The sequence below is a fragment of the Brassica napus genome, chromosome C2 (genome assembly GCF_020379485.1).
Source record: "Brassica napus cultivar Da-Ae chromosome C2, Da-Ae, whole genome shotgun sequence".
Lineage (NCBI taxonomy): Eukaryota > Viridiplantae > Streptophyta > Magnoliopsida > Brassicales > Brassicaceae > Brassica > Brassica napus.
The window spans coordinates 4,134,909-4,153,257 of NC_063445.1; the positions used below are offsets into that span (position 1 = coordinate 4,134,909).

The 18,349-nt window shown below is 38.3% G+C and overlaps 3 protein-coding genes across 3 annotated transcripts; 2 read left to right on the forward strand and 1 right to left on the reverse strand.

Annotated features, from left to right (window-relative positions):
• The first annotated feature begins 4,526 nt into the window (after window positions 1-4,526).
• LOC106380726 (zinc finger CCCH domain-containing protein 25-like) lies at window positions 4,527-10,193 on the forward strand. Its single transcript, XM_013820553.3, has 10 exons — window positions 4,527-4,736; window positions 4,829-4,927; window positions 5,004-5,359; window positions 5,884-5,959; window positions 6,034-6,087; window positions 6,206-6,274; window positions 6,362-6,427; window positions 6,515-6,583; window positions 6,668-9,262; window positions 9,342-10,193. Exons 1-9 carry the CDS (start codon window positions 4,626-4,628, stop codon window positions 6,737-6,739), a joined length of 972 nt encoding a protein of 323 aa, XP_013676007.1. The 5' UTR covers window positions 4,527-4,625; the 3' UTR covers window positions 6,740-9,262; window positions 9,342-10,193.
• BNAC02G09270D lies at window positions 8,950-10,193 on the forward strand. Its single transcript, XM_013820551.3, has 2 exons — window positions 8,950-9,307; window positions 9,404-10,193. The coding sequence occupies exons 1-2, from the start codon at window positions 8,950-8,952 to the stop codon at window positions 10,150-10,152; spliced, it is 1,107 nt and encodes a 368-aa protein (XP_013676005.1). The 3' UTR covers window positions 10,153-10,193.
• A 4,248-nt stretch (window positions 10,194-14,441) lies between these two features.
• LOC106349577 (GDP-fucose transporter 1-like) lies at window positions 14,442-16,261 on the reverse strand. Its single transcript, XM_013789571.3, has one exon. It carries the CDS (start codon window positions 15,589-15,591, stop codon window positions 14,602-14,604), a length of 990 nt encoding a protein of 329 aa, XP_013645025.2. The 5' UTR covers window positions 15,592-16,261; the 3' UTR covers window positions 14,442-14,601.
• Between the last annotated feature and the right edge of the window lie 2,088 nt (window positions 16,262-18,349).

An 18,349-nucleotide genomic window follows, 5' to 3' on the forward strand; every position in this document is an offset into this window, starting at 1 on the left:
GGCCTACAAATAGAACATTCACAAAATGGTATATTTGTGCATCAATCCACATACACTAAAAGAGTGTTGAAACGATTTAACATGGATAAATCAACTCCTCTTAGCACCCCGATGGTCGTTAGATCACTTAACATTGAAAGTGATCCATTTCGACCACCTGAGGAAAAAGAAGAGATACTTGGTCCGGAAGTACCATATCTAAGTGCAATTGGAGCGTTGATGTACCTTGCAAATTGTACACGGCCTGATATATCATTCGCTGTTAATCTTCTAGCAAGATTTAGCTCATCTCCAACACGAAGACATTGGAATGGAATTAAACATGTCTTTCGTTACCTACAAGGGACTATTGATTTAGGCTTATTTTACCCTAAGGATTCAAATGGTCAAATGGTTGGTTTTGCAGATGCAGGATATCTTTCAGATCCACACAAAGCCCGATCGCAAACAGGATATGTTTTTACTATCGGAGGCACTGCTATATCTTGGCGTTCTCAGAAACAAACGCTTGTGGCTACCTCTTCAAATCATGCTGAGATCATCGCACTCCATGAAGCAAGTAAAGAATGTGTATGGCTAAGATCTATAAGCCAACACATTTGTTCAAGTAGTGGGATTGACAAAAGTACGGGGCCAACTATTCTATATGAAGATAACGCGGCATGTGTTGCTCAAACGAAGGAAGGATATATCAAAAGTGATAGAACCAAACATATACCTCCGAAGTTCTTCTCATATACTCAAGAGCTCGAGAAGAATAAAGAGATTGAAGTAAGATATGTTCGATCATGCGACAATGCAGCCGACCTCTTCACAAAATCACTCTCTACTTCGGTATTCAGAAAACATGTCCATAACATTGGAATGCGTCATCAGAAGGATCTATGATTGCTCAATCGAGGGGGAGCTTACGTAGTTGTACTCTTTTTACCTAACTATGGTTTTTCCCATTGGGTTTTCCTAGAAAGGTTTTTAACGAGGCAACAAAGACGTTGAGCGAGAGCGGAGAGTGACACCGGTTCCCAAGGGGAGTATTACGAAACTTAATTTAATACAAGATGGATGATCAAGGGGGAGTGTTATAAGATAAACTTTGAAATGATCCTCCACCCCTTTACCAACTTAAGCACTATGATCATCTACTCATCAAGCACTATGATCACCCACTCATTTACCAAATCAAGCACCATCTTTGATATTTTATGCATTGTTGTTCACTATAAATACCATCACTCATCTCACTCTTTTGTACACCATAAACAAGAACAAGAGTTTATAATCAAAGAACCATTACATCTTCTTCTTCTTACTTATAATAAACTCTCTCACTCATAGTAGTGTTATTTGCTTCCTACGGGTATTAAATTCTACTCTTATTTAAATTTCTCGATACTATAAATTATAAGTTATTTCATAACAGATAACACATACTATATCTATACATATACTAAATCTTCGCAAAGATATCACATTTATTGAGAGACAGTAAAATGAGAAATTTACTCTCAGAGACACATTTCAAATTATGAATTACTCTCATAGACACTTTGGCCCAAGTAGACACTTTCTCTTAGTAAATTGTCATAATTACCCCTTATCTATGTAAAGAGTAACTATTGGATAAGTGTCTAACTAGATCGTAAAACCAAGCAACTGAACCAACCGATTTTCTCATCTTCATTATAACGATTAGAAAACTAGTGAGGAAAATAAAAAAAATTCGAAATATAATGAAATCTTTTTCACTTTTGTAAGACAAATCCCCTTTTCAAAATCGATTACCCCCCCAGACATGAACCCTAATTTTTGGCTCTTCACCAACTTCTACTAAAACCACAGATCGATCTGAACCCTAATCCACTTTCTCAAATTCGACATCTCCATCGTGGCGTCTTTGGTGAAGCGTCGGAACCGTCACTTTGTTCAAGCTTTCTGTCTCCACCTCTAGCTTTTGTTCGATCTGAAACTTTTCCGCCAGCTCTTCATACTCGACCATTGGTGAGTCACACCATGAATTCAGAAACTCCAATCCATTCTCAATCATGACTCTCTGTTCCTAATTTCATAAATATATCTAACAGATTCATATATGAAAAGTTAATTTCTTGTCTGATTTTTTATCTTGGTTCATGAGGGTAAAAACAGTGGTGGAGGTGGCTACTCGAGAGGAGGAGGTGGTGGTGGATGTCGTTGTGGTGGTTGTGGATACAGAGGTGGAGACGTGAGGATGAAGAGCTGGTGGTGATTATGGATGCCGTGATGGTGGATGCTATGGTGGTGGATGTTGATACGGAGGTGGAAGACGTGAGGAGGAGGATGTGGTGGTGGATGCCGTGGCTGTGGATACTGTTGTGGTGGATGTGGATACGGAGGTGGAAGATGCGAGGAGTAGGAAGTGGTGGTGGATGCCGTGTTGGTGGATGTTGTGGTGGTGGATGTGAATATGAGGTGGAAGACATGAGGAGGAGAAGGTGGTGGTAGATACGGTATCCACAGAAAATTTTGTAACATTTTCATGTCCACCAATTTGTTTGTCCACATATATAGTATCCACAAATTGTCTACGAGAAACCTTGTCCAAAAGAATTCGCCCACAAAAACTCGTCCACAAATCAACACATCTTCGGATCGTTGGATGTGCTTTCTTCAAAATGATCTGACGTCCACGATATATTCTCATAAACTCATATATCTAACTTTTTGTTTTATTGCTTTATCTTTTATTGCAATTACAAGGTAATTGGTTCTTTTTCGGTTTGCTTCCTTAAAATAAGCATCTTTCTCTTTAGTAATAGCCAAAGTCATTTCTGTCTCAATAAAGACAGCTGCCACGAAAAAGTGTGTCAAAATTGCTTTGTGTCTTATAGAGTAAACAAAACTCACAATGTGTCTTTTTATGTAAGTCTCTCCAGTAAAATACATGGCTGTAAAAGTCTTAGTGGGAGTGTAGAGGAAAATATTTACACTCTGCATTAGCATTACTGTATCACATTTCTAAAATATCTTCTAATACCAGTGTTAGGTGTCACGTGTTAAAACTGATATTTCCTATGGACGTCAAAATGAGATATAACTTATGAGCTGGTTCAGATCACCTCAGCTCAATTTTTCGTGAGCGTGATCTCTATTTCTTAGGTTCATTTAATAAATAAATTTAACGATCGAGATTAAATTAGATCATGAATTATATGAACGATATATAATGAACATGAGCCAGCTCATGAGCTTGGTGGTTTTTATACTTACAATTACATTTATATATATTGGATAACTTCTATTTTCTTAGGTAAAAAAACTAATTTCTATATTAATCATATTTATCTTCCAAAAATTTAAATGTAAAATATACATAAGTAATATAGAAATTAAACTTTTAAAATTATCTTTAACTTTTTAGAAAAAGAAAGAAAGTAGACTCTCACGAGAAATATGGATTTTGAATCATTGTTTCACTTTTAATTTAATTTATTTTAGGTGTTGGTTTTATTTAGTATTTAATGTTTTGGATTTTTAATATTTAATTTTCTAATAATGTTATAGAATTTATTTTAAAATAATTATTTTTATATAAGATCGCGAGTTAGCTCATTTAACTCATGATCTAAATGATCTGAGTTCGAGTTTACATATTGAAGCTCATATTATAAATGAATTGAGTTGAGCTACCTCATGAAAGATCCGAGCTCACTATGAATTGAAGTGAGCTGAGTTGAGCGAATTAGCTCATTTCGACACCCCTAATATTACCTAAATGTTGTAGTGTGTAACTTACACAAAGCATGGTCGAGGGGTACGGCCGTACCGTAAAACGAGTGTGGAAAGGTGAAATATCTGGATTCAAAATTTACCATCTCAAATATATTCGCGCTTTTGTCGAAAGACATTTAATTTACATTGCGAACAGCTAAATCTGTCTGATTCTCTCTGATTCCCTGGTTATCAAAAGAAAATTATGATGCAGTGTGCAAAATCTAATATTGCAGACCTCAATTTGCTACAGTCAACTAATTTTGAAAAGTTTGTAGCTATTTTCCCAATTTTTTCACATTTTATGATTTATGTTCTAGTTTTCAATCCAGCTTACAAGTCAGTAAAAAGGCACAAGTGTTATAAGATAAACTTTGAAATGATCCTCCACTCCTTTACCAACTCAAGCACTATGATCATCTATTCATCAAGTACTATGATCACCCACTCATTTACCAAATCAAGCACCATATTTATTATTTTATGTATTGTTGCTCACTATAAATATCATCACTCATCTCACTCTTTTGTACACCATAAACAAGAACAAGAGTTTATAATAAAAGAATCATTACATCTCATCTCTCTTCTCCTTCTTCATAGTAAATATTCTCTCTTTCATATTTATCGTATATCTTCTTTCTGCGCGGAAAATTAATCGCCCTTATTTAAATTTCTAGACACTATAGAATCATAAGTTATTTTATAAGGACAAGCGATTTGTTTTTTAGCTGTGATTGTGTTAAAGCCCAATAATATTAAAAGCCCATTTAAAATTCGAATTAATTCAAAATTCACCCCACAAAGCTCTCTGTCTCTCTCTCTTGCCATGTTTGTGGAATCTCCAAAGTCAAGTCGTTAGAGCGAGTAAACTAATAATGACGATGGACGATAACAACTCCGTCTACGTCGGCGGCCTCCCTTACGACGTCACCGAGGAATCTCTCCGCCGCGTTTTCTCCCCTTACGGCACCGTTCTCGACATCAAGGTCAATTTCAACTCTTCCCCCCCTCTCCCCCCTTGTTGCTGCTACAAGTTCCTAAATTTAGGGTTTTGATCTGTTCGGACGAGTATGTACAGATTGTGAATGATCAGAGTGTGAGAGGGAAATGCTACGGCTTTGTCACATTCTCTAATCGCAGATCGGCTGATGATGCGATTCAAGACATGGATGGGAAAGTATGTTTCTTTTTTCTAATCTTTATTGTTGTCCAAAACAAGAACAAAGTTTGAGCCTTTCGTTCATTGTAATCAGAGGATTGGTGGGCGTGTAGTGCGTGTGAATGAGGTGACGACAAGGTTTGGTGGAAGGTTGAGTTCAGGTGCTCAGGGGAGGTTTCAACCACAGAGCCCTGATAGGAGAAGTGATTTTAGTTGTGAGAGGGATCGGTACAGAGAAAGGGATAGGTCTCAGGAGAGGAGAAGAGATCATTATGAGCATTCACATGGTTTTGAGAGGAGAAGTGATCATGGTATGGTGGATAGGAATGGTTATAAGGAGAGAGTTTTCGAAGGTGAAGAAGGAGGAGATTGGCGTGGGGATAGTGGTAGGGGAGTCAATGGGAATAGTGATCACGAAGGAAGGAGCCAAGACACAAAGAGAGAAGATAGGTAAGCCTTCTTAACGGGATGCTTAGGTAGAGTTTCGTCACTCTGTAAAACAAAATCATCCATACATGTCGTGGTTAAGTCTGATTAGTTGTTTCCTTATAAACAATCTGCAGAAGGTTTAGTTTAATGGATTTAATTAGAAGTTTTACTATTGTTGGCTTTTGTGCATTTTGCTGTTTGAGGAATGGTTTGGCTTGCTTGCCCTGTAGCCTATGTGACAAATCTTTCCATGAAACACCATTCTTGGAGGCAAGCACTTTAGGAATTCCAGTTGTAGTGGTGATGATCCAATATAGAGTAACCAGGTTATGCCGGCAGGTAGATTGTAGTTGATGTAACAGTAATTTATCAAACTAAGTCATTGTAGGTGATAATTGCACTATGTCATTTAGATTACTTTATTTCAGATTATTTTATGCACTGCTTGGACTTTAACTTGCACCACTTGTTTTTGTAAGAACTCTTTGATTGCTATGTTTTAGTTGAGATGTCTGAATCCTTGTGTGATTTTGCTGAATTAACAGTTCTATGGTTGATGGTGGGCGTGGCAGAGATGGCAAAGATCACATCTCTAACTCAAGTGGAGATCACAGTTTTCAGGTAAAGATGATGTTTGTTAGACGTGTATTGATGCATAGTATATAGTTCAGGTGAAAACTGCGTCTTGTATGCAGGTTAAAGGTGATATTGAAGCGTTGATTAAGACTCGTGACCTGCTTCATGATGAGGTATGAGGTCGCTTATCATGAATCGTTTTCACAATTTAGTATAAGCCAATGGAGCAAACAGTTTCATTACATTAATCATGTGAGATGGAATAAATGATTGTCTAGTTTCGCTCTTAAGGTACTGGTGATGGAAGGCAGATTGAGAGCAAAAGAAGATCTGTTCACAGAGCTACAGGAGAAGTTTGAGGTATGTGTCTACTATGTCTTACGAAACCAATATGTTTTATTTTAGTTTTACCATTGCTTTGTTCTCATTTGAAATGGTTTAACATAGAGATTAGAAGATTTATTGAACGATGAAAAGAAACTGACTTCACAACGCCGAAAAGAATTGGCAAAGGTAAACAAACATAGGTTCGGGTTTCGTTTACAATGCTAGTTTGGTCTTTGTCGAGTAAGTTTGATGTTTGGTTTATGTTTTTGGTAGCTACATAAATCATTTTCAAGGGTCAGAGAGTGTACAGACAACTTGAAAGACTGCGAACAGGAACTTCAGGTTAGACTCTAAATTTGTGCATTCTAGTGATTGTCATTACATAAGGGTTAGGTCTCATCGAGACAAGTTTCTTTTTTTTTGCAGTCGCTTGTTAATTCAGTAGCTAGAGAAGGCGTGGCTGTTGCTGATGAAGGACTAGAAAACGGGTACGTGTAGGGCAAGGTGTAGCGGAATGACTGCAGTCATTCGCATGTATGATTTGTCACGCCTTAAGTGTAGCTTTGGTGTCTTTCAAACCAAGCTAGGTTGATTTGGTACTAGTTGGCTCAGATCAACTGGTCTTTTAGCTTGCAAATGATTAAAGAGAATCATTATTAAAAAGTAAAAATCTCACTCTTTGTAAAAATCTTACTCTTACATTTGCTCATCAATTAACAATAGTGTGCAAAGCTTCAAAGCAAATAAAATGTTGAATTAGTCTCAAGAGTTAAAGATTCTTAAGCATCAGGAATTAGTCTAATGTTTAATTGGATTATTACTTTTTTTGTGATACATACCGAGCATACACTTGTGATTCAAGCCAAGCTAGGTTCATTTGGTACTGGTTGGCTCAGGTCAACTGGTTTTGGCTTGGAAATGATTAAAGAGAATAACTGTTAACTAAGTGAAACGCTATTTGTAAGAGTCACTCACCAAATTACAATAATGTCCAAAACTACAGGTTTATTATCAAATAAACTTCAAGCAAATAAAATGTTTAGTTAGTCTAAGAGTCAAGATTCTTGAGCATCAAGAATTAGTGTAATGTTTAATTGGATTCTTATCTTCTGTGATTCATACCGAACAAAAATGATCAATCATTTAGAAATGGATTATATGCTAAATTACAAAAACATTAAAAACTTTCTCTGAAAAGTGACATCACTGAGAGTGAAGTGTCATTTATTTATTGGATGAATTTTTGACAAATTTTGTTTTCTATTGTTTGCCTAGTTCTTTACTACTCCATCTGTTTCATTATAAGTGTCGTTTTAGGTTTCGGCACACGGGTTAAGAAAACAATTAATTTTGTACATTTCCTATAAAAAAAACACTATTACTTATTCATGTAACCATATTTCAATCAATAGAAAAATAAATTTTGCAATAAATTTTGCATTGAAAATCGAAAACGACATTTATTTTGTAACGAAAATTTTTTTCTAAAACGACACTTAATATTAATAAAATACTTGGTAATAGCTAAACTGTTACAAATTTGTGACCAAAAAAAAAAAAATCTAAATTGTTACAAATAAGAAAACAAGAAGAATGGTCGACAAGAAAAAAAAGAAAAGGATGATAAACAAGTTAAAACAAGATTGACCCCGGCCATCATATCCACCGTCCATTCACTCGTAATCACAAACTTTTTTTAAGTTGGATTAAGATGTGGCCACCCTTTGACCTATCGTTGCTTGTAAAGCCAACCAACACTCAAATCATTATAGACGACGATCTTAATCCAACCCCATTTAAGATATTCTATGCTTTTCTTCTCATATAGTAATGTACAATATTCATAATATATATCCTCAATCGCTACTTAGACGTCTGAGATACATGTGACTAATGCCCTCAAGAATCATCGATTTTTGTTTTGTATCTTGGATTATAACAAAACATGATGATTCCATGTTAAATGTGATTGCCATCCGGAAATAAAACTAGCCACGAGCTTTTCCATGGAAAATATAAGATTGAATGACTGATCTTGTGTCTAATATGTAGTCATGTTGCCAAAAAAATGATCACAATTCGTTTAGTCTCAGTCCATTAGCCAATTTATGTGACTATCAGTCAATGTATTCTTTGATATGTACGTTTACTCGCACATTCCTTGGTAGATATTATTCTTGGCGACCAACGTATATTGTTAAATCGATGTAATTATGAATATTTTAGTGGTTTGACAATTATGATTACTGGAAGAGTAATAAGGTACCTTTGTTAAGCAAAAGTTTTAGAAGTAGTCCTGTAGATAGCACTCTCGAAAAGGTGTTACTGGAAGAAATTATAAAGTTAAAATGTGCTCCAATACGTAATTATGATCGTATAACACTTGTACTGGGTCGCGGCATGAGTCATGCTCATATCAGCATGTGGTTTCGATGTTTCATTAAACTCGAGTTAAAAAAAATGGTATTTCAAAACTTCATTCCATCATCCAATTATCTCTAGTTTGACCTAATAAGTGAACTTTAACCTATTTTATATTTCCACCACAAAATATAAAAATATTATACAATAACGTAGATTTTATATTTGCAATGATCAAATATAATATAGAAACTATATCTTTTTACCAAAAAAAACTATACTCTATCTTCTATATATAACCAACAACATTGAAGCTGATCCTTTCAGATCAAAAACTCCCCAAAAATATGGAGAAAAGCCAAAGATGTAACAAAGACACAAACACCAACATAGGCTTCTGCCTTCTTCCCCCTGAGCTCATACAGAACATTTTATTCCACCTCTGCATACCTGAGATCATCCGAATGAAACTACTCAACAAGTTTGTCTTAAACACAATCTCTGACCAAAGCTTCATCAGACAACTCAACCATGGATCACAAAGAGACACATGGATCTTTGTCTATACAAGGCGTTGGCGTCGCGACAACGGTGTGCTTCACGGCTTTTCCAACCGTTCTGTACGGTGGTTCAAGATTCCGGTGGCTGAAATTTTGACCGGTGAGGTTTTTCCCGGTGAAGATTTATATTTACTAACGGCTAGCGGTAACTTTCTTCTCTTTGCTTCTAATACTCATAGTGGAATCTTAGCCGTTGATTTGGTGGACAAGAGTGTTAGAAGAATCAACTCATGTCCTTTAGGTCCACGTGGCACGTCCTCGTGGAGACGGTCCGGAATGAAGCTTGTACCCGATCCATCAAATCCAAGTCATTTCCGGTTTATGTTTGCTGAGATGGTAAATAACCGACCGGTTTTGTTTACTTATCATTCTAATACAACCACGTGGACTACTAAAGAAGCAGAGGAAGTAAATAATTGGGGATTTAAGAAAAACAATAACGTTTTCTTAAGCTTATCAAACCGACCTCACGAGAGTATTGTGATGAGCGTGGACGATGGGTCGATGATGAATCGTGTTCCATCGATTTTGAGGCCAAGGTTGAACCAGGACGCGATCAGAGGATGCCCTTCAAGTGTTGGATTCAGCAGGAACGATCTAGAGAGTCAGTTGTTACATATACATGGAGATGATTACAAAGTTGTTATTGGGTTAGACACGATAGAGTTATCAAAGATGAAGAGAATGAAAAGTCTAGAGGTTTGGAAAATAAGCTCAAACGGTGAGAAGTGGGAGCTAGTGTCAAGAGCTCCAAGTGAAGTGATCAGCAACAAGCTTTGTGGTGTGATGATGGGGTGCTTAGAGAGGAGACTAGGGGTGATTAGAGTGGCTTTGATGACGAACCGTGAGGGTTTATGGAATATTATATGGTTGGATTATGATAAGGAGAAGGATAAGTGGGAATGGGTCCCTTTACCACATTGTAGATTCTTGCAAGGCTCAAATATGGCCGGTATTAGCTTTTCTTCTGGTCTCACTTTTTCATTGTAACACACTTCAAAAGTTTAATATAAATGTCGATATCAACCACCCGGCCATACGCTTTTTTAATATATGATTGATGAATATAATAAATGAATTTCACGAGCTGGGGCAGTGTCAATGTGTCATGCTTCTTGAGGTTTCAAGTCAACCACGGATGCAAACTCTATGAAATAATTGAATCACGGGCTTTGAAAGAAAGATGCAAGTCGAAAATAATTGAAAAGATACAAATGGTTCAAAACAAAATAAATTGCCGTGACGCCATAAACAAAGATTCATTTGAATCTTTACAAAAACTAGTGAAAACATATAAAACCCCCGTATAAGCAACCATATAAATATAACACTTTTCTTTTTGTTTTAACATGTGAAAAGATTAGATCATGAATCGATAAGCGCAGAATGTGAATGCCCTAATGGTTGAACAAATGTGATTCTATAAATCATTTTTTTATTATTCGAGGAGCATTGATAAAAAATAATTTTGGCTTAATGTGTTTATTACATGTGTGTCATTTTCTAGGTGTCATCACCACATGCACTCTCACTTCATTTTTTTAAAAGCCCTTTCTCAACTAGAATAATTACAAACAAATGCCACTGGTCATTACATTATACTATAAGATTTTCGATCAACATTACACTCGGATTTAAAAAAAAACGGGGATTTAACTAAGGCAACATATTATTACCATTCAAAGAAAGACTTTATTGTTTGTTCGAAAACTTGGAAGTGGCTCATTTAAATAAGGAAATAAAATATACGTGTGTTTTAAGTCATTTACGCTTGAGTAAATAATTGATTCTTTAAACTTCGTACAACTAAGTTATTTACGGTTTGAATTGGTTATTTTAGCTTGATATGCCGATTTGTAATAAAATATCATAACATGTATTGTTGTTCATATCTAATCTTGCAACAAGTAAACCATGTTTATCATAATGTTTTGAAAAACTAATATGAGCTTCAAATCATTTTATGATCTTTTAGATTCAAGTCATCGAAAATCCATTTTTTATTCCCAAAACTTAATGCTTCAAATTTAAAAGGAAACACAATTGAATTAATCACGGGATCGAATATATTATAGAAAAAAAAATGAGAATGTTAACGTATTCAAGGAAACAAAATTCGAAGAATTGAAATACTTACCTTAATCGATCGGAGAATATTTGTGAAATAAAGTTTGCGTGACCAGAACTTGTATAGTATCACATGGTTTGATCCCTTTTTTTTACAGTAACGTCGTCATTAAGTGTGTCGCTTATGGTGCACTTGCTCATGTTTTCAATGATTTATGGAATTCTATAGATGCAGACATAGTATTATGTGTTTTACAGTATTGGCAAATTAATTGGGGACAAGATAATCTATTGTATTTATTGTATATAATAAATCTTTTGGAGCTGATATTATATGTATATCTTGCTAATATTTTTCATCTTTCATAATAAGGCCGACTTAAGAAGGTTACTAACATTGATGGGTTTTCCAAAATTGTCTTCGACCCCACTGGTGTTCCAGAAATTGATGATTTGCAATTGATGTAATACATGCATTCACATATTTTGTTAAATAATGTTTTTAATTTTTCAAGATGATCTCTTTGCTATTGCTCATAATAGGATTGCAAACGAAGACTTTTGAAGACATTATTGACAACAGTTATTTTGTCTCTATTTTTCATTTTCTTTTGTTTTCTGATACATTGTTCCTTTTATATTTTATTAGACTATTGCTTATGTTTCATTTAATCTTATATTTATAATTTACCTTTATGCAAACAAATATACAATTTAATTTTAAAGTCCATCGCATATAAATTTATATTGACATACTAAATTTTTTAGCTATAACCCGTATTTTCTTACATATATTTTTCTTACTATGACTTTAACTTTTATTATGTCTACGTATTAAAAGTTATAATACTTGTTCCGCGCAGGGCGCGGATTATCACCTAGTGTAATATATTGTAGATGCTACCAGGAACGAACAAAAATATGTAAAGCCGGCGTTGTTATGCAACATTCATCATCCACAATCGACGATGGAGATCCAGTCAGATTCCATCCAACCCACGACCTCAACTTTTCTTTATCCAAAGAGTCTTTATAAGCTGGCTACGTGGATCTGAACTCTGAAGCACATTTCTCTCGCGTAAAAAGATAATTTAATAGTATAAGTTTGCACTAAACAAATGTATCAACGTATGGCACTAAACAAATGTATCAACGTATGCAAAGTGCACGTGGAGTACTGTCAATATAATAAGAACCATAATATTATACACAGTCTTGTTCAACACCTAAACGAGTTCTCTTCCACTACGAACTAAACAATCGATTTTAGTCTTTAAATGGCGAGGAATATAAGACAAAGAAAGATCAACGAAACACACTTTGACACGCAAACTCATCTAAGTGGGGTTGAAAAGGCCGATCAATCTAAAGGAGCGAACATCATCGTCTCTCCATATTCAAAAGTGGACATTTGCGAGTACACTCGTATGGGGTTATTAAACATAATTCTAAATAAGCTATCATTAGTCTTTTTCAAAAAAAAAAAAATAAGCTATCATTAGTTGTGTTAGTCGTGTGATATATAAATAACAAAAATTTAATGTATACATATCATGCTTTTATGAACACGGCGAGACTCTCCACCCAGACGCCGTCAAACCCTAATCCCACCAAATCGATCTTGTTTTTGAGGGGATCGAAGGCACTTGTCGCCGCCGGTCTCCTCCTCCGCCTCTATTTTGCTCGTCTCAGCCACTTTCATCGATCCCATCGACCGCCGTTACCTCCTCTTTGTCGAGCTACTCTGGATTTCTTCTTCGGTGGATCTAATCGGAAGCTAGAGGCGCGTGCCTCTCTTCTCTAGAGTACAGACGAGGGTGTGATGGTGGTGCGATTCTCGGTGGCCTTGATTCTCTGCCTCTTCCGACTATCGGCGTAAGATCTGGGTCAGATCTTAATCTCAAGAGTGGTGATTTTTCGAGAGCGTAGCTACCTCTCTTCTCATTGCTGCCTTGCCTCCCGACGGTTCAAGGGTCTAGTAGCTTCAAGGTTCTTTAGAGCCTCTCCTCGAGAATTCGTTTTCTCTGAGCACGGCGGAGCCGTGGCTCTCCGTTGAGGGCCTCTTTCCTTTGCTTCAAGTGTTAGCTTCCATGGTTTGTCCCTGTGTTGTGGCTTGTGTCTCTTTCTATTGTTCTTTGGTGGTTGAATACTTAGGGTTCTTCGAGGACAGTCCCGCCGTGTTCCCTCCAGGTCATGATGCTAGAGCCTCGCTCACACTCGGATTCACCTGTTTTTGAGGTGTCTACTGACTTCTCCAGATCTTCATCTCCTTCGCAATGCTCCGGGATGCTTCTCTTGACTGATTTGTTGTCTGCACTTAATCTTTGGGTCGCGTGGCCGGACTTAAGACCGCATGCGCTTGACCATGATACCTGAGTTTCAAAACAAGTGTGGTCAGCTTTGATAGTCAGGTTGTGAGCTTCCCGAGCGGTTATTGGTGTTGTCTTCAACGAAGCCCACCTCAGCTTGCACCGGATTGGGTGTTGCCGGCCCTCCGTCGTCGCAGCTTGAGAGAATCTCCGGGTTTGTCGTCGGCATTTCAACACCGTTTTAGCCTACTCTTCGATGATTAAGGCTCAGCCTCAGGTATCAAGAAATGCTTGTGTAAGGATTTAATAGTTAATGTTTGTTGCAATAATCTTAGTTCTGAGTGTTGTTCACCTCTGAACACTCTTAGTTCTCTCTAGGTTCTATGGGTTTTTTATATTTTTGCGGCCAATAGAATCTGAATTAGCTTTCGAGCAGATCAGATTTCAATTTGTATTGTGATCAGACCTTCATTCAAGTTAATGATATTTACATTTTTAGCAAAAAAAAAAAATATATATTATATTGAATTTTTTCGAATAATAACAAAAGAACCCAAGAAAACATACTCTCCACAAGAGATCAATGTGAACATGTGTAGTCCTGAGTCACTCAGATCACTGAGCATTTCAGGCTCTGTGGTGCTTTCAGAGCTTAAAAATCGATTTCAGGGCTACAATTATAGAAAGCTGCGACACATTCAATGTTCTGAATCAAATATATATCAATACCAAGACCTGGTTCACCTATCATGTTTCAACTGACTGAATTTACAGATTCTAGTAACTGACAAAAACTTGAAACATTTCAAAAAAATGAAACTCCAGAACTTGAATTTACATCAGAACAAAACAGAGCATCAAAAACCTATACTTGTCTGTAATAATCTTACAAAACGCAGAGAGTAAGATAAAAACTTATTTTCTTGTATTAACCGGTAGACAAGGATGCTGTTTACAAAATTGATACTGTAGAGGCCATAAACATTACAAGAAAAAACTCTTTGAAGGCCAAAAAAAAAAAGTTGAGATATGCAAATTGAAAATCAAATGCTAAATAAACAACTCATGCATCAGTATCTCCTTTACTCAACTCCCTCAACTCATCATCAACCTTGCCGGTATGCGGTTTCTTAACCACGGTTGTTACAGACTGCTGATAACCAACACCACCACAGATAGTAACAAGCAAACAAACCAAACCAACAGGAGTCGCATGCTTATCCCAAATCACAACATTAATCACAACGGTCAAAAACTTATTCACCACACCAGTCACGGTAAAAGCAGTGGCCGAGATAGCTTGCCTAGCAGCGAATCCAAAGAAGCTGATGAGAAAACCAAACACACACGACAACGCCACGGCGAAAAACGCAACGGGGTCGAACACGTTCCCTCCGTTAGAATTAACGGCCGTTAAAACGTCCGTGTGCTCTCCCGTGAGAAACCAGAAGACAGGCGCGATCATGAGAGACAATAGATTATTGTAGAGAACGAAGCCCCACGTGTTGAGGTCGAGGCTCGAGACCATGTGCTTGATGTAAACCATCTCGGTGGTGATGGTGACGAGGTAGCCCAGGGCCCACGAGTAGGCCGTCAGGGTGAAGGCGGAGTCGTTCGCGACGTATCCGACGGCGCCGGCGAGGATGACGAGGAGGGAGAGGAAGGTGAGGCCGGAGGGGGGAGGTTGGGAGCGGAGGAGAGTGTCGGCGGCGGCGACGAGGAGAGGGGTGAGGGAGCGGAAGACGATGAAGGTGTCGACGTTGGCGTGGCGGAGGAGGTTGGTGTTGGTGAAGATGGCGAGGTAGAAGACGGCGGCGGCGGGGAGGAAACGCTTGGCGGTGGGGAGGGAGAAGGGGTCGTGGCGGAGGAGGCGGAGTTTGCCGAGGAGGTAGGCGGAGAGGGAGGAGGTTAGGTACTGGAGGGCGGTGAGGAGGGCGGGGTAGTTGAAGTGGGTGATTGCGAGTTTGTTGATGACGGCGAGGAGGCTGGAGCAGAGGGCGTAGCCGATCACGAGGCTGCTTGTCGCGTAGTATTGTTTGCGGGAGGGTGGCATTGTTGATCGGAGGAGAGAGAATGGATCTGGATCGAGAGACGGAGAGTTTAACTGTTAGAGGAGGAAGGAGATGACTTCATCAGTGTTGTACGAGATGGGTCCCTACGAGATTGGCATTTGCCTGTAAGACCACCTCGACAGGTGGTCCTAACAAAGAGTTCTCAACCAAAAGCAATAAAAAAAAAAAAAAAAAAAAAGCTAAATACAAGAGAACCGGTGTAAAAAAAGGAGCTTAAGAAATGCTAAAAGCTCGAGAAGCCTTAAAGAGAGAGGAGAGAGAGAAACTAGATCTACTTTGGGACCGGCGTACGGCCGGCGCGTGAGCGCCCGTGCCGTCGCCGGAGCCCTTTTTCTTTCGCCGAAGTTGTTCCTCTTAGCCCCTTCTCCACCGTCCTGTCAACGACCGTCTTGTCCGAGCTCTGGTACCGCAACCATCCCTAATGGTGGCTCGGCTCTTGGAGTAATGACGCGCTCGAGAGAGTTCACCAAGAGACCGAGGGCTAAGTAATTCGACTCATTCACATCAAAATCATGAATGTTTGGAATCCAAATGCCCCCATAACCCAGCAGATAAAGTACATAGTCCGTTTTAGGGATTAGTGACTTACCTTCCCTATGAGTTCTAGTCTCAATAAGAATGCTAGTTCTTACTGTTCATATGTTTCGATTCCATTAGTAATGAGGATTTGGAATATCAACTTTCTATTCACTCGTGGGATCCGGGCGGTCCGGAGGGGACCACCACGGCTCCTCTCTTCTCGAGAATCCATACATCCCTTATCAGTGTATGGACAGGGCCAATCTCCGTCCGGCCCGAGGAAACCTTTGCACGCCTCCGTTACCTTTTGGGAGGGTTGGAGGTCCACGGTGGAGAGGGAGCGCCTTGCATGCTCAGTTGTGGTGTTTTTCCGTGAGATGGAAGCTAATCTAGATCCGTCTTCACCGGTTTTATGCGGGAGGCGGAGGCTTACTCAGATCAACCGTCGCCGACTTTAGCTTCTGGGAAGGGGAGTCTCCTTCAGCTCCGACTTCGCCGACTTTTAGTTACAGAGAGTGGAGGCTTGCAAAGCTCCGCGCTGCCGCTTAGAAACCCGGTGTCCTTTGGGTTAAAGTTACTAGTTCGATTTGTGTCAAGTTCGGTGAGGTTGCCGTTAAGGTGGGCGTTTGGGTCACTGCGGATGAGATATCGTTAGACGATGAAGCTCTCCGGCGATGGTGACGACTTTCAAGGGAAAAAAACAGTGGTTCTCGGTTCGCTTGTCTAGGGTTTGAAGTGATTCAAAGTCGGTGGAGATCTCGGTGATCGATGGAACTCGCCGGCGTGAAGACAGTGCGGTGAAGAACGTTTATGGGTTCGTTGGAGGCTTGTCTGTTTCCAAGCTCCGACGAACGCAGGTTTAGATGGTGATGCTCCGGCGGCGTAGAGGCGGAGGCGGTTAAGTTGAGACGGTTGCGACGCGTGTCGCGTGAACGGAGCAGATTTCTCCACGTGTCTAGCCTCCTTGACTTGCTATCCGACCAGGTCGTCCGGTTTCTGGGTCTGGGCCGAGGGCCCATTTAATCTTTTGTTTAGCCCGTAATCTCTTAAGCTTTAAGCCGTTTTTTGTTGTATTCGGGCTTCAACCGATTACTGGGCTTGGCCCATTTATTTAATATAAAAAAAAACATTGACGGAAAAAAAAATGCTAGAAACTCCTAATGTGTCCCTTTTGTATTGGATATGCGTTAAAAACAAAAGGGAAAAAAAATCCCATCTATTTTTCATCGGTTTCTTTCATCTTCTTCCTTCTTCTCTTTGCATGTTACGAAATCGATTGATCACTCCAGCATCTCCTCCAAATCCGTCAATGAAATCACCATGAAGGTTTGAATTTTTTGATTTTTTAAGATTGATTTGAAGCTGAAATAGAAGTGGGTTGATACAAATGGGTCTGAGAATCTATTCAACCACTCTGTACATCTGCTCTTTTTATCTATCTTACATCGATTTTGTATATGTTAATATTCATATGTGTTTGTCCAGATTTGGTGCCATCAAGACTTTGTGCCATCAGTTTGGTTCCATCGATTTGGATCCAAAACTCGTTGTATTCGAAAGACCCGGGAGAGAGGAAGAACACGGACGTTGTTACTTATGAGTTCAAAAAAATGTTACTGTTAATTCGGTCAAGTGGCCAGGAATGAAAATATGAACACTTCAAGGTAGAACGGTAGAACCTATGAATAGTTGATTATAGATCGCATACAATGTGTCTTATCTCATCACCTTACCAACCAAGGCTAAGTACTTGAAGATCAATTTAGTCCGTTCGGAACGGGAAATTGAACTCTTCCAACTTTAAGTTGGACCACCCAAATCTGAATCGATAAATGGATTGTTTATTGCTTGTAATCTTTTTGTTTTGACTTGTTACTTTCAAGTTTAAGAAATAAGATTACTGTCGATTTGTCAAATGTAGGGGGTGTCAAATATGAGCTATATAGCTCATGAGCTAACTGAGCTCGGCTCATTCTTTCTTTCATGAGCATGATCTCTATATTTTAAGTTCGTTTAATAAATGAGTTTAATGATCAAGATTAAATTAGATCAAGAGTTATATGATTGATCTTTAATGAATATGAGCTGGCTCATGAGCTTGTTCATTTTTATACTTACAATTATATATATATATATTATATTTGAATAACTTCTATTTTTATGTAAAAAAAAAGATAATTTCTATATTTATATTCTAAAATTAAAATGTTAAACCAAATC